Here is a 13,570-nt window from a genome sequence, read left to right as displayed (position 1 = left end):
AAAAAAAGACAGCTTGAATTTTGCAGGAAAATGGATGGAGCTAGAAAACATTATTTTGAGTGAGGTAACCCAGACAGAGAAAGACAATTATCACATGTACTCCCCCATAGGTGGTTTTTAAACATAAAGCAAAGAAAGGAAGCCTACAAACCACAATCCCAGAGAACTTAGACAGCAATGTGGACAGTAAGAGAGACTTACATAGGTCTAATCTACATGGGAAGTAGAAAGTAGAAAAATACAAGATCTCCTGAGTAAATTGGGAGCATGGGGACCTTGGGGAAGGATTGAAGGGGAAGGGGAGAGGCAGGAAGGGGAGCAGAGAAAAATGTAGAGCTCAATAAATATCAATAAAATAAAAAAAAATTCAGTTGGAAGGGCTGGGTTGCAGCTTGGCACATTGGAGTGCTTATGTTGCACGCATGAAGTCTGGGATTTAATCTTCAGCACTGCAGTTAAAACTGGGCATCATAGCCAGGCTTAAAAAAACCCAAAATACTAAATATAAAATTATCATGTGATCTTGCCATTCTGTTCTAAACACTTAATTGAAAACCCAGATCAATATAAAAACTTGAAGGTTTAAGGCAGCATGTTTTTTTATAATAGCTAAAAAGCAGAAACAATCTAAATTTTTGTCAAATAGTAAAGGGATAAACAAATGTATCTCTATAGACTAGCATATTCTTTGACCTAGAAAGGATTATGAAAATATACTAATATATAGTACAATGTGACTGAGTTGTTTTATTTTTTTTTTAAGTCAGAGACAAAAGGCCACTATGGACTTAAAGACATGTGTATGGATGTTTTGCCTGCATGTATGTCTGTGTGCCACATGTACACCTTCTGCCCGTGGAGGACAGAAGATGACACTGGATTCCCTGGAACTGGAGTTAAAAGGGGCTATGAGCTGCCTTGAGGATGAGATCCTAGGAATCCAGCCAAGGTTATCTGGAGGAAGGTCCAGTTTGCTGAGGCATCTGCCCAGCCTCACCGTTCACTTCTAAAAGGCAAACATTATAGTATGTGATTTATATTTCAACAAATGCACACTTTTAGAATAGGCACATTTTTGCATATGAACAGCAAGAGAAAACCACTTTTGGTATGACTCTGAAATGCTGGACACCCTACCAAGACATGAGGAGAGAGGATCAAAAGTTTAACGTAGAGATGGACAGGAATGGAAATGCAAAACCAGATCGTTGTAGGCACGCATTCTGCTCTTTGTATTACTATTTTTTTTTGCAGCTGTTACAAATAGTTCAAAGTCAAACAATTTCCCACAATATTAAGAGAAAGTAGAATGGCTATCCACACAGCTCAGCACTGTCCAGTGGATGTCTGTGCAATGGTGGGCCTTTTCACGTCTGGTGTTATACAATATGGCTGTCATCAGCCACATAACTATGGAGCGATTAGCATGAGGCTATTGCAAATGAAAACGGAATGTAAATTTGCTGAGCTGTGATCATTTTAAATAGTCACATATGGCTGGCAAACAGAGGCAGGCTCCATATAAAAACAATGCCTTGCATATTTTGGGGGACAGTTTTAAGGTTCAAATATAGATAGTTAATTTCTTGCATTATTTACCTACTATTAGACATTATTAGCCTTGAACCCTAATTTAAGTATGTGGCAAGGGAGGGCTAAGCATACCTTCTTGTTTAGTTGGTATAATGTCAAACATATTAAAGATCTTAGAACACAGGCTGTATTAGGACTTAGAATGAAAACCAAAGAAGCTGGGTGATGGAGTGTGAAAATGCTATACAACCACAAGCAAAAGGGATCTGTCTGAAGAAGGTCTCTTCTCATTACTACCATATTATCAAAAAATTAACCAACACCCAGCAGCCATATACAAAAGTAGGTATATATCTACACATACGTGTACTCATATACCTACATATACTCACATACATTGTACGCATATACATACATGCACTCATATACATACACAAGCATGGGGGACTGGATGCCTACTCTGGTGCTGATGGAAAGACCTGGTGGAGAAACTAAACTCCGCCTAGCAGTGTTAGGAAACACACGGCAACAGCCAAATATTCTTATTGTGTATATTGTTTTTCATGAAAAATAATCCCAAGACACTTTACAAACATAATAAGCCATAAAAAACCCAACACCTCCAAGTTTTAAAAACATGTACCTCTATTCTAGCTTTTAAATGAGGCAAACATTTTTCTAGTGCGTGACCTCACAAACACCACTGTGCTAGGAATAAAGGGATTTATCCCGGAGGGAAAGGAATCCTTTCAAATGATTAGAGATATTCTATTATAATGATAAAAAAGTAACTCTATTTCTTTAACATCCAAATTAAATATTTTCAAGCATGAGGCAAGCCGTGGAAAGTTCCGGGTAACTGTTCTCATTCTGTCCCACATGTAAACTGGAGCGTGCAGGAGATGTCCTATCATTCACTGGACACCCCCACAGTCAGGCTGTTCTAAATACCTTCAAACACCCCATCCAAACATGATCTTAGCGGAACCAAGTGTGAGAAAGAGGACAGACACACATCCTAAGGGCCTGTCACCTGGCAAGGAGTGCATTCCGGCTGACATGATGGAAATCACTGCTTAAGTTCTTGATAATGCATCTAACAACACAAGCTGCTGACGTCATAGTGAGTGACCTCACAGGAGCCAAGGAGCCTACCCAGAAGCCCCTTGGGCACAGCTGCCTCACTTTTTCTGTTTATACATGTCAAAGGTAAATCCCACATGAACAGATTGCTGAGCCTGAGCCCATGACCTACTTCTTTGATCTATGCACGGTACTATGACATTCCAGTCCAGGGCACAGTGGGTGTTCTTGGAGAACACATACACTTGAGCTAATGGACGGAGTACCCTATAAGGGAATGGCACTTTACCAAATTTTAAAAGCAACTCAAATATGAAAACTTTCTTGCGGAGGCTGTATGGGTAAAAATAATATTCCTCTGTGGTTTCGTTGAGAAATGTGGGTTTTTCCAGGAAGAAATCAACAGAACATCAGAGTCAGGGAACGTATTTAGCAGCCTGATATTGGATACCTCTCCCATTTAGCACTTCTATTAGCTGCAGGCCCAGGGAGCCACCAGTCAGACACAGGCATGGACCTCAGACACATGGAGTGGGTGTGGAGGACAAGGCCAGGATACTGTTCTTTCATAATTGCCATGAAGACTCCAGCTCTTTGTAACTATATAACTCTCATTTGGTCATAATAAGGCATTTAAAAGTTTTACTTTTATCTGAAAGGGGTTTTTTAGTCTTACATACAGAACAAGAAAGGAACTATGAGAAGGGAGGAAACAGGTCTAAAGGTTAATAGACGGCCCACATCTTGAAAGCAGAACAGGAGACCATTTAGGGGAGGAAGGGTGGCAAGAGAGGGGGAGGGGAAGTGAGGAAGGAACAAAGGGGATGGACGAGAGTCACAAAGCACACTGATGAAAATGTCATAATGAAACCCATTTCTTACTATGTACCAAAGCTTAATTAATATATGATATTAAACATGACACTTCAGGAATTTTAAATAAAAATAAGAGCGGTGTTGAAAATGGGGATGGCAATAAGGCATGAAGTGGAAAGGAAGCTAGGGCAAGAAGCTGCCAAAAGGTGGAGCGTGGAGGGGAGTAGATAGGAGCAATAAAAACATTATGTTTGAATAATGCCATTAGGAATCTAAAACTTTATATGCTGATCTTTAATGTTAATTTTTTTTAAGTGCCTCATTTTAACAAGAGGAAAAAGAACAACCAAACCAAAGGACAGGTAAATTAAATACTGTGTATTAAAGTCCCCGAGTACTAGGAAGGGGGCAGTATCTGAAATAACTTTCCCTGGTGATAAGTCCGTGCCCTCTATGACAAGACACTCACTGGTGCATTGTGGGAATGGCCACAGCAGTCAAGAGACTTTAGTTACAGACAATTTCTGCTTACAAAAGGTCAAGTGTCTAAGTTATAGAAACACTTGTTTTTCTGTCCTCAGTAGAGACTAGGACAGCACTCCTCAGTGAGAAGGACACGGGACACGGTGCAATAACTGTGGGCACAGGGGAATTCGCAAACCTTCACTTGGGTAGGTAGTATATCCAGACAACACCCTGAACAGCCTCAGAGGAGTGAAAACACAATGATGGCGCCTGATGATTTCTTTTGCTTACCGAAAGAAATTTTAATAATTGGGTGGCAGGAAGCTCAGGAGTGTAGACGTGGGAGTCTAAAAAGATGGCAGGAGGACAGTGGACCAGCAACCACACACACACACACACCACACACCAGTGATTTCCACCACCTATACCCCCAAGATGCTGAACCTTAGCTCAAATCACTGCTTCCCTCGAGGGTAAAACCCTCTGGCAAGAGCCCCACGCTCCCAAGCCAACACGTTCATCAAGTGTCGGATTGTAGAAATTCTACAATGCCTCAAGGACAGGAAACGCAGAGGGGTAACAGAAAACTGAGCTGTCCCCAAACAAGTTTAGACATACACGGGGCTTGAAAAGGACAAAAATCATGACCATGTACAGACAGCAGTGGGTAAATCCAAACCCACCGTACGCCATGAAGGTAGTATGCCATTACAGTGGAATGGAGTCCAGGGGGAAATGACCTCGGAATAACAAAATGCAAACTTGGCAGCGGGCTCACAGGAAACAGCCAAGAGTAGCTGACTGAAAGAATCACGGGTGATTCCAGTATTCCAGAGTTAGATGAAGCATTAGGGGAACCAGATCTGACACCTACCTCACTAGAGCTCACCAGACCGAAAGAGCTTAAGGCTTGAGACAAGTGCCTGCTCTATCTGTGAGCTAGAGCAAGCGTGCTAGAAAAGCCAACTGTTGCGGCACTAAAAGCCACCTGCAACCCTGACCTTACAAATAGCGGGATGAGCCAGCTGGCCTGGGTCTGAAAAAGCATGGGATAAAACCAGACTCACTGAACATAGTGGACAATGAGGACTACTGAGAACTCAAGAACAATGGCAATGGGTTTTTGATCCTACTGCACATACTGGCTTTGGGGGAGCCTAGGCAGTTTGGATGCTCACCTTACTAGACCTGGATGGAGGTGGGTGGTCCTTGGACTTCCCACAGGGCAGGGAACCCTGATTGCTCTTTGGGCTGACGAGGGAGGGGGACTTGATTGGGGGAGGGGGAAGGAAATGGGAGGTGGTGGCGGAGAGGAGGCAGAAATCATTAATAAATAAATAAAATAAAATAAAAGACATAAATCAAAAAACAAAAACAAAAAACAAATAGCGGGATGAGCAGGAGACTGGGAAAGGCCATCTGACTTCTCAAACCTGGGTTCCCTATGTAGACGGTGACCTGAAAACTGAGACACAGAGAAACTTACCTACAAATTAACTGGAGTCCTTTGGGGTGACCAAGGCAAGGTGGTATTGACCTATGCTAGTCAGAGTAACTCACTGTCTAGCCCATAAATCAATCCCACAGTGTCTAATTTAAAAAAAAAAAAGCTGAAGCTGGGTCATGCATGGGTTCATGCCTGTAACCCCAGCACTGGGGAGTGAAGGCAGGAGGATCTTGAATTTGAAGCCAGCCTGGACTATATAGTGAGAACTTTGTGATAAAAAAAAAAAAACAAGAAGAAAGGAAGGAAGGAAGGAAGGAAGGAAAGAAGGAAGGAAGGGAGAGGTTGGAGGAAGGAAAGAGGGAAAGGAGGGAAGGAGAGAGAAAGCCTTGGCTAGAAGGGAGGTCAGAGATTTGATTGGTTCTAATCCATTGCTGCTAACAAGTCAAGCCTTGGCCTGAATTTATTCATTCACGCTACAGAAGTGTGGCAGCCACAGGAGCCACCCAGCTTTCCTTTCTTCACTGTTTGTGTCAGCCAAAGGGAGCAGGAGGAAGCAGGCTGACATCAGGCTACATGCTCTTGGAATTCTCCCATTTTTATACCAGTTCATCATTTCAGAAAGAGAGCAAATTATCGTGATATGTGACCATATGGTCAGATATTATATTCCATCTTTTTATTTCTAGGTTGGAAGCATGCAAATGAAAGGTCAGAATAAAGATGACGTCTTCTTAGAAATGCAACTACAGAAGCACAGTTTAGGTAAAAACAATAAATAAATAGGACTTGCATCAATCTATTTTTCTACCTCTTTATATGTGCTCTGCACAAATCTGTTATAATCAATGCATGCACATTGAGTTAATAGGATATCCCCATGAGCCAACTCTTACCGCGCTCATCCAGAGAATACAATGTCCACACACGTGCTTTCCCACGTGTTACAGAAGGAAACTGCTCTATACTTACGGTCATTTTCTTCTTGAATCTGGACATTAATCATGTCAATACAATTCTGAATTTCGTTCCAGCTTAAGGTATCTTGCCCTTGAGACAACACTTCTTGTTTAACAGACAGTAGCTCATCTGCATACCTGTGTACGAGAAAACAGTGGTGCCACACACATCAGACTTCTTTCACTCCTCGCTCATGCCCTAAATCTGAAGTTTCACCTAGGGGGCCGAATGGAGATGCTGCAACCGGCATGGCAGAGGGGAAGACACTTTGTGTCTCTCAATCTGACTGCAGACTGTTTAAACAATGGACCCCAAAGAAACTGGAATTCATTCTGGTAGAAGGAAAAGGAGTCAGCCAGAAGGGGAACTTGTCTCCTGGAATAGATTTTGCACAGTTCTAACAAGTTGCCAGACCACCTTAGAGGATGGGACTCAAGCCAGATGGTGATGGGTCAGGGGTGCGCAGGCCCACACCTTAACTGAAACCGGTTAGGTGTGCATACACTTGGCCCTCTAATCTTTGATTTCACTTCAAGACCCCTAAGATGAACATGGGGTTTTGCTGGATCTCCTTGTGGTCACATTGAATAAGTCCTCTTTTCCTGTTCTCCACTTTTAATTTGACTCTTTTAATTGACTTATTGAGGATGGGTGGGCAGGCCTGACTGGAAGTGTAGGATGTGACCCCATTGTTTGATAACAGAGTCCTGAGGTGGTCAGACAAAGAGTAGCTGGGCAGGTGAAAGCGTCTTGTACAGCTTTTTCAGCACATACTAGACTTACAGCATTGATACTTTTCTTTTTTAAAATTTATTTTATTTTAAAATTATGCATAGGCACGTGTGCATAGGCATGTGTGCCTGTGTGTGGATATGTGCCAATGCCCGTGGAGGCCAGAGGCGTTGAACTGCCCGGAGCTGGAATGATAGGCAGCTAGGGCTGATGGGGGTGCTGAGAACTGTCTTCTTTTAGATCCTCTGTGAGAGCAGTATGCGATCTTAATGCTACACCATCTCTCCAGGCCCACAGTCGGCCATGATCCAAGAATGAACCATGGAAGGAGAACCCTCAGTGCTTGTGAGAAAACTCTAAGAAACCCAGACAAGAGTCTTGTGACCTCAGTCTCTTCAAAAACACAGAGCTGTTCTTGAAATGTGCCTCTCCCAGGTGCAGCAGATAGGAGTGGGTTTTCTTCATTCATTATAACTGGCTATTGTTGTTTATATGCCTCCATGGAGACAAGCTGTTGCCATGTGTGTCTTGTCTTTGTGATGATATACAACTCACAAGAACTTTACTTAGGTGACGTCTCTCTTTTCTTTTCTTTTCTTTTCTTTTCTTTTCTTTTCTTTTCTTTTCTTTTCTTTTCCTTGGTTTTTCAAGGCAGTGGTGTTTCCCAGCATCTATGGAGCTTGTCCTGAACCTCTCTTAAGCCTCAGAGTATAAAGTATCTGATGCTCTGAATACACTTGGCTATTGCATGAGACTTCAGGCTACCACATTTATAGACTCCATCTCCTAGGTCCCACCACCTTTAGAGTGGTAAATACCCTGCTGTTGATGCTTTTTTCTTTTTCTTTTCTTCCTTCCTTCCTTCCTTCCTTCCTTCCTTCCTTCCTTCCTTCCTTCCTTCCTTCCTTCCTTCCTTTCTGTTTTGGTTTTACCAGTCAGGGTTTCTCTGTGTAACTTTGGAGCCTGTCCTAGAACTCGCTCTGTAGACCAGGATGGCCTTGAACTCAAAGAGATCTACCTGCCTCTACCTCCCAAATGCTAGGATTAAAGGTGTATACCACCACCGCCTGGCAGGTGTTTTTTGGCTTTGAACTTGGTATGTAAACCAGGTAGGTCTATGACTTTTAATCCTCTTGCCAGAGACTCCCGAGTCGCGGAGGGTAGCAGCGTGTATTGTCACACCTAATATGCCCACCAAGAGCTCAAATTCCATGGTAATACACTTCCAAAAACCTTGCAGGGCTGCTCAGATCTTCACAAACTTTTTTGGCAATGCAGTGCGCTAGAATGGTCTAGATCCCCTTGTCACCTGCCCATTTCTCCAGGGGCTCCATGGAAGTTACTCAGAACCTTCTGTGTCCTCTCGCTGCCAGGCACTGATGAGACCTCATTTCTGACCTCTGACCTCTGACCTCCACACTGGGTGCAACCTCTGGTTGACCCTGCCCAACCCTTCTGATCTCTTTCTTTTGAAACTAAGGGAAATTTGAGGGGAAAATTTACCCATCTTGATATGTTATCACAAAACTCTTGCTTTTTATAAAAGTCAATTTTATGCCTGAAAGGCATACAGCAGTGTGAACTAGGTGGCCAAAAGTAAAGGAACTCAAGAGGTTCACGCTGTTCCATCTTTTTTGTGAGGAAAGTAAAGGACAGTCCTTTTGGCACATGGTTCACCTATTGCCTGGGCACATGCTAGCGGGGGGTGTTAAAAAGAGCACCACGAGAGCCTAAACATGTCTCCCTGCAAGCGACAGATTTCCTCAGAGTTCTTCATGCTTCAGGATGAGGTGGCTGCTAGAGATTGTAGCTTAAAAACAATATTCTCCAAAACAGGAAGGGATGATGACCCATGATGACCAACCAAATGCAGGCCTGACACTGGCTATGGATCATGCTTGAGATTTTTGTCTTATCGTAAGAGTCAGGAAAAAGTTACTGCTGTGTAAACTAATAGCACTCACGGCACTAATAGCAGGGACCCACGGCCATTTGTACTGGTTAGCTTTTCTTAGGGATGCAGATCATTCTTAAGGAAAGTACAAAGTCCTTCTGGGCATCGTGTAGTCTTAATAAAAATCCAAGTGATGGCTCTGTAGGAGTCAGGTGGGAATCCTCCAGGATGGGCACAGACAAACCCACCGAAACCCATGATCCCTTGAGAAACAAACGCACCGAAACCCATGATCCCTTGAGAAACAAACGCACCGAAACCCATGATCCCTTGAGAAACAAATGCACCGAAACCCATGATCCCTTGAGAAACAAACCCACCAAAACCCATGATCCCTTGAGAAACAAACGCACACCAATGAACCAAAGGAAAAAGCTTTAGCGAGAAGCCAACAGAACAACACAGGCACTTCCAATGAGAATCAATCTTTAGGATGAAGGCACCGCGACAGCAAAATTAGGAGGGATGAGCGGTAGCCCTCATGAACAGATTGGCTGGTGTCAAAGGAGAAGAGGAAGGGACCAACTGGTTGTGTACCTTCCCTGGACGAGCACTGGCCTAAGCACTGAATTCTCAAAGCGTTTCTGTAACTGTGGAGAGAGGTTTGGTTGTTTTATTTCCTTTATGTTTGTCTTTACAGATGACGAGGAAAAGATTTGGTTAGAGGAGGCCAAGTAAATAACTCTGACTTCAAAGCTTATGTATCTCTTAGCCACCTGCTCCCAGAAGGAGCAGCCTGGCTAGGGTGAGAAGCGTCAAGTAATTCATGAGCTCATCATCCGTAGCAGGCAATGTGCTGATACTGTGCTCGATGGAGGTGCCAAGCTCCTGGCGGTGAAAGGGGCACGTACAGAGACGGACAGGCCAGCAGGTTCAGTGTGGCTGGAGACAGCTTGGCTGAAGTAGACAGTGCCCAGTGAGGTCCAAAACCATGTCACTCAGAGATCAGAAACGCAATCGTGCACAAACATAAACATGTAGTTTTTGTTGCTTGTTTATTTTGTTTTTTTTTTTCATGTTGAGATAGAGTCATGTAGCCCAGGCTGGCAACAGACTTGCTATATAGTCAAGGAAGATTCTGAACTCAATTTTCCACCTCCAGGTCCTGAATGTTGGAATCACAGGCATATGCCACTATGCCAGGCTTCCCTCTGTTCTTTTAGGTTATTATTATATCATGAACTTGAATCATGCAGGCCATGTCGCTCTCAAATGGAGGGGGCCCGTTTTCCCTGAGTGGCATTTGTACATAGGGAAGCAATTTTGATCAACAGAATGGGTAACTGGATTGGAAAGACAAGGGCTGTCATGTAGGGGGCAGTGGCCTGGTATGTTGGACAATTAGTTTGCCAGGAGTCACTGTTAGATTTTAACCTCTGCCGAGGAGCGAGCTACTCTGCTTTAGACTTTCGTGTCAAGTGGGGTCAAGGGTTGGTTAGAGAAGACTGACTGACGGCTGGATGGAGAGAGGAAAGAGGCAGGGTACTTCACTGTGGATGCTACTGCAGAAAGAGAGATACAACAGCTAGGTGATGGCGACCCCTGGAGAGGAAGCCCTTTACCAAGTACTGTGGACAAAGGCCGCTGTGCACAGTGGAAGTGGACACAAGCAGCTGCCTCATGGCACAAGGGTTCTGGCTAAAGGAAGAAGAAAACTAGGTCAGACTGGTGCTTCTAGGCCAGGAGAAAAGCGTGACACCATTAGTAGGAGCAAGGGAGGGAGGAGAAAATTACTTGGGAAATAAGCGCTCCAGAATATGTCAAGCGGGAGGGTTTAACTCAGGTAGAATGGGATGATGCATTTCAGCAGGAAGACTAGAAAGGCAGCTCTACTGTCCCTCCAATTCTTGTAATTTTGGATAAAGGCAAGTGACCCGACACCGTTTACTCAGAATCTTAAACTCCCCTTTCCCTTCTTTTGCAACTGTGCTTGATTGACATAAGATCAGCTACCCTGTGGATTAGAGCCAGTTTAGGGGCACTGGCCAAATTACTGTCAAGATCTGGGTAGACATTGCCCTCTGGTGGTCACAGCAAGTCAGGATTCGCTCAACTCTTTTTTTTTTTTTTTTTTTCCTTTTCTTCAGCCTAGCTGAATCTAATTTGGGGGTTGGGTGCTCCTTTGTGTGAGGCCCTGGGTTCAGCACCCAGTAAGTAGCAAAAAGAAAAGAGAAGTCCCTGATTCGGCCTTTAATTTCCCTCCTTCGCTCGCTCTCTAGATCCACTACAGCGTTAAGTAGGACTAGCAATCACAGTTTTCTAGAAACTTGAAACGAAAAATATCTCAAACTGAGGTACATACAATCCATGGTGCTTACTGGGCTCTTGTGGTTCAACAGTGAGAAGAGTTGAGAGATTGGGGCCCCACTTAGGGTCCATGACTCCAGAAGTTTCCTTATCAGTGGAATGGAACCTCGGGTGGATAGCTACTTCTAACTCCCCTGAAGAGGCCTGACGGGAGGTATATTTTCAACAGCTCCTCCAGTAAGCAATCTCTGCTTAGGATAAAGTCAGTCCTCATCAAAGATGATAACTTTGTCCCCAGCAAAGGTAGACTATAAAGAAGGCCTCTTACCGCAGGGTGGAGCAGCTCTTGAGGCAATGCAAGCAGGGTATGTGGGCTTCTCCACTGAGCGAGCCGTTAATTTGGGAGATCTACCACGCACACTTTTTCCCCTCCTGAAAGAAGGTTTGGAAAGTGCTCCTTACCGGTTCACGTGTGCCTCGTCCAGATTGTTGAAGCCGATGGTGGGACTTCGCAGCTGGTTCTGCACAGACACGGGGTCATTGCTGTCCAAGGCCTGGTTTAGCAAAGCAACAGCAGACAGCATCTCCACGGCAATCAGGAGCTCCTCATGGGCCAAGTAGTTCTGTTGGCAACACAGGGCAAAGTGAGTTCCCAGAATCACGTCCTGTACATACGTGCTTCAGGGACGGGATGCATATGACCAAGAGCATGCCCGCCTGCTAGTTGCTGGCTTCTAGAAGATCCAGGTAAATGGCTCCTAGGTTCTTTTAGGTTATTATTTTGGGGGTTGTGTTACATATAACCTACAGTTACAATGTCACAAAGATCTGTATCCCACAGCTGGTCTCTACTTCGAGCAGTGCTGGCTGCCTATCAGGCTCTAGGGAACCCCGTAATTAAGTCACAGGTTAGACAAAACTGGCAGAGCGGTCCAGGTAAGATCTCGGCAAAGCAAATGACTCTGTTTTGGGCCCAGGAAAGGGGAGTTTCATCTAAATGTTATAAACCTAGAAAAACAAATATAATCTTTAAGACAAGGAAGTAGATTCTACCCCTGAAGAGCGAATTTCGGTTTTATAAATTGGGTAGAAACTTTAAGATGTACTATAAGGTCTGGATATTTGATGTCATTTAAGATAAATCTTTTTTTGTTGTTGTTAAGCAAAAAAGACCCTCCATATTTGCATATTTGTGAATCTATTTTATTTCGATTATGTAAAAACCGGTTAGCTGTCAGAGCATCCTTTTGATATTTTCTTCCATTTGATCATTTTCTATCATTTTAATCAATTTCAAAAAAGGACAGTTCTTTCATTATATTGAAAAGATTGAAAAATAATTACTTTAAAAAGTGGATATACAGCTGGGCCGTGGTGGCACACGCCTTTAATCCCAGCACTCGGGAGGCAGAGGCAGATGGATCTCTGTGAGTTTGAGGCCAGCCTGGTCTACAAGAGCTAGTTCAAGGACAGGCCCTAAAGCTACACAGAGAAACCCTGTTTCTAAAAATAAAAACAACAAAAAACCCCCCCCCCAAAGACCCCCAAAAAACAAGTGGCTATACATACTTACATTTAGAATATTATGTATGCAAAATGTCATAATCATATTAAAATGCATATTATAGCTTTCTGGATCACCACAGAAAACTTTAAAAACAAATTGATTTCAGAGTAATAAAGCACCGTTTTATTTTTTATAGCAAACAGGAAACTGTGGCAAACACACAGTACTTTATCTTAGTGACACACATTAACTATAAATTTTCCAGAAGAAGATGTAAGATTGACTACAGATCACAGCAGCCCGCCAGAACCCTGCTAAAGCGCCTCCTCTACCTCTTCCAGTGGACTATTCACAGATATCAACCAGCTATGACAGAAGGGCAAGGACCAGAGAAGAAAGGGCTGGACTGCTGCATGGGAGGCTCTGACCCCCGGCTGAGCGAGGCTGTGATGTGAATGTCTGAGCTCAAATCTAGAGAAGTGAGAGGGGACCATGTAAGACAACAATCTGCACTGCAAAGTCATTATTTCTATGTAGAAAATGTGTGTGAAGTGGGAGGTGTCTTGTTAAGAATAAATAAACAGGTCCTACAACCCAGGGGCTGGAGAGATGGCTCAGCAGCAAGGAGTTCTTGCTCTTGCAGAGGACCAGAGTTCAGTTCTCAGAATCCATGTCTGGAAGCTCATAACTGCCAGCTGCAGGCTGTCCAACCCCTTAGGCTTCCATGAGGGTGTGTGTGTGTGTGTCTGTATTCTGTATGCGCACACACACGTACATTCTCTCTCTCTCTCTCTCTCTCTCTCTCTCTCTCTCTCTCTCTCTCTCTCTC

At 43.7% G+C, this 13,570-nt stretch overlaps 1 protein-coding gene across 2 annotated transcripts in view; it reads right to left on the bottom strand.

The window, feature by feature from the left end:
* Iqgap2 (IQ motif containing GTPase activating protein 2) overlaps positions 1–13,570 on the bottom strand; it is a 287,742-nt gene that overhangs the window by 92,803 nt on the left and 181,369 nt on the right. For both annotated transcript variants that reach the window (XM_005356461.3, XM_013349678.2), the window contains 2 exons: positions 11,697–11,857; positions 6,314–6,438 (listed from right to left, as the gene is read on the bottom strand). In XM_005356461.3, coding sequence (XP_005356518.1) covers positions 6,314–6,438; positions 11,697–11,857 — 286 coding nt within the window. The remainder of the gene's footprint in view (positions 1–6,313; positions 6,439–11,696; positions 11,858–13,570) is intronic.

Source organism: Microtus ochrogaster, chromosome 19 (assembly GCF_000317375.1).
Source record: "Microtus ochrogaster isolate Prairie Vole_2 chromosome 19, MicOch1.0, whole genome shotgun sequence".
NCBI lineage: Eukaryota > Metazoa > Chordata > Mammalia > Rodentia > Cricetidae > Microtus > Microtus ochrogaster.
Note: the sequence above shows the minus strand (reverse complement) of the source record. Positions and strands in the feature narration are given on the sequence as shown.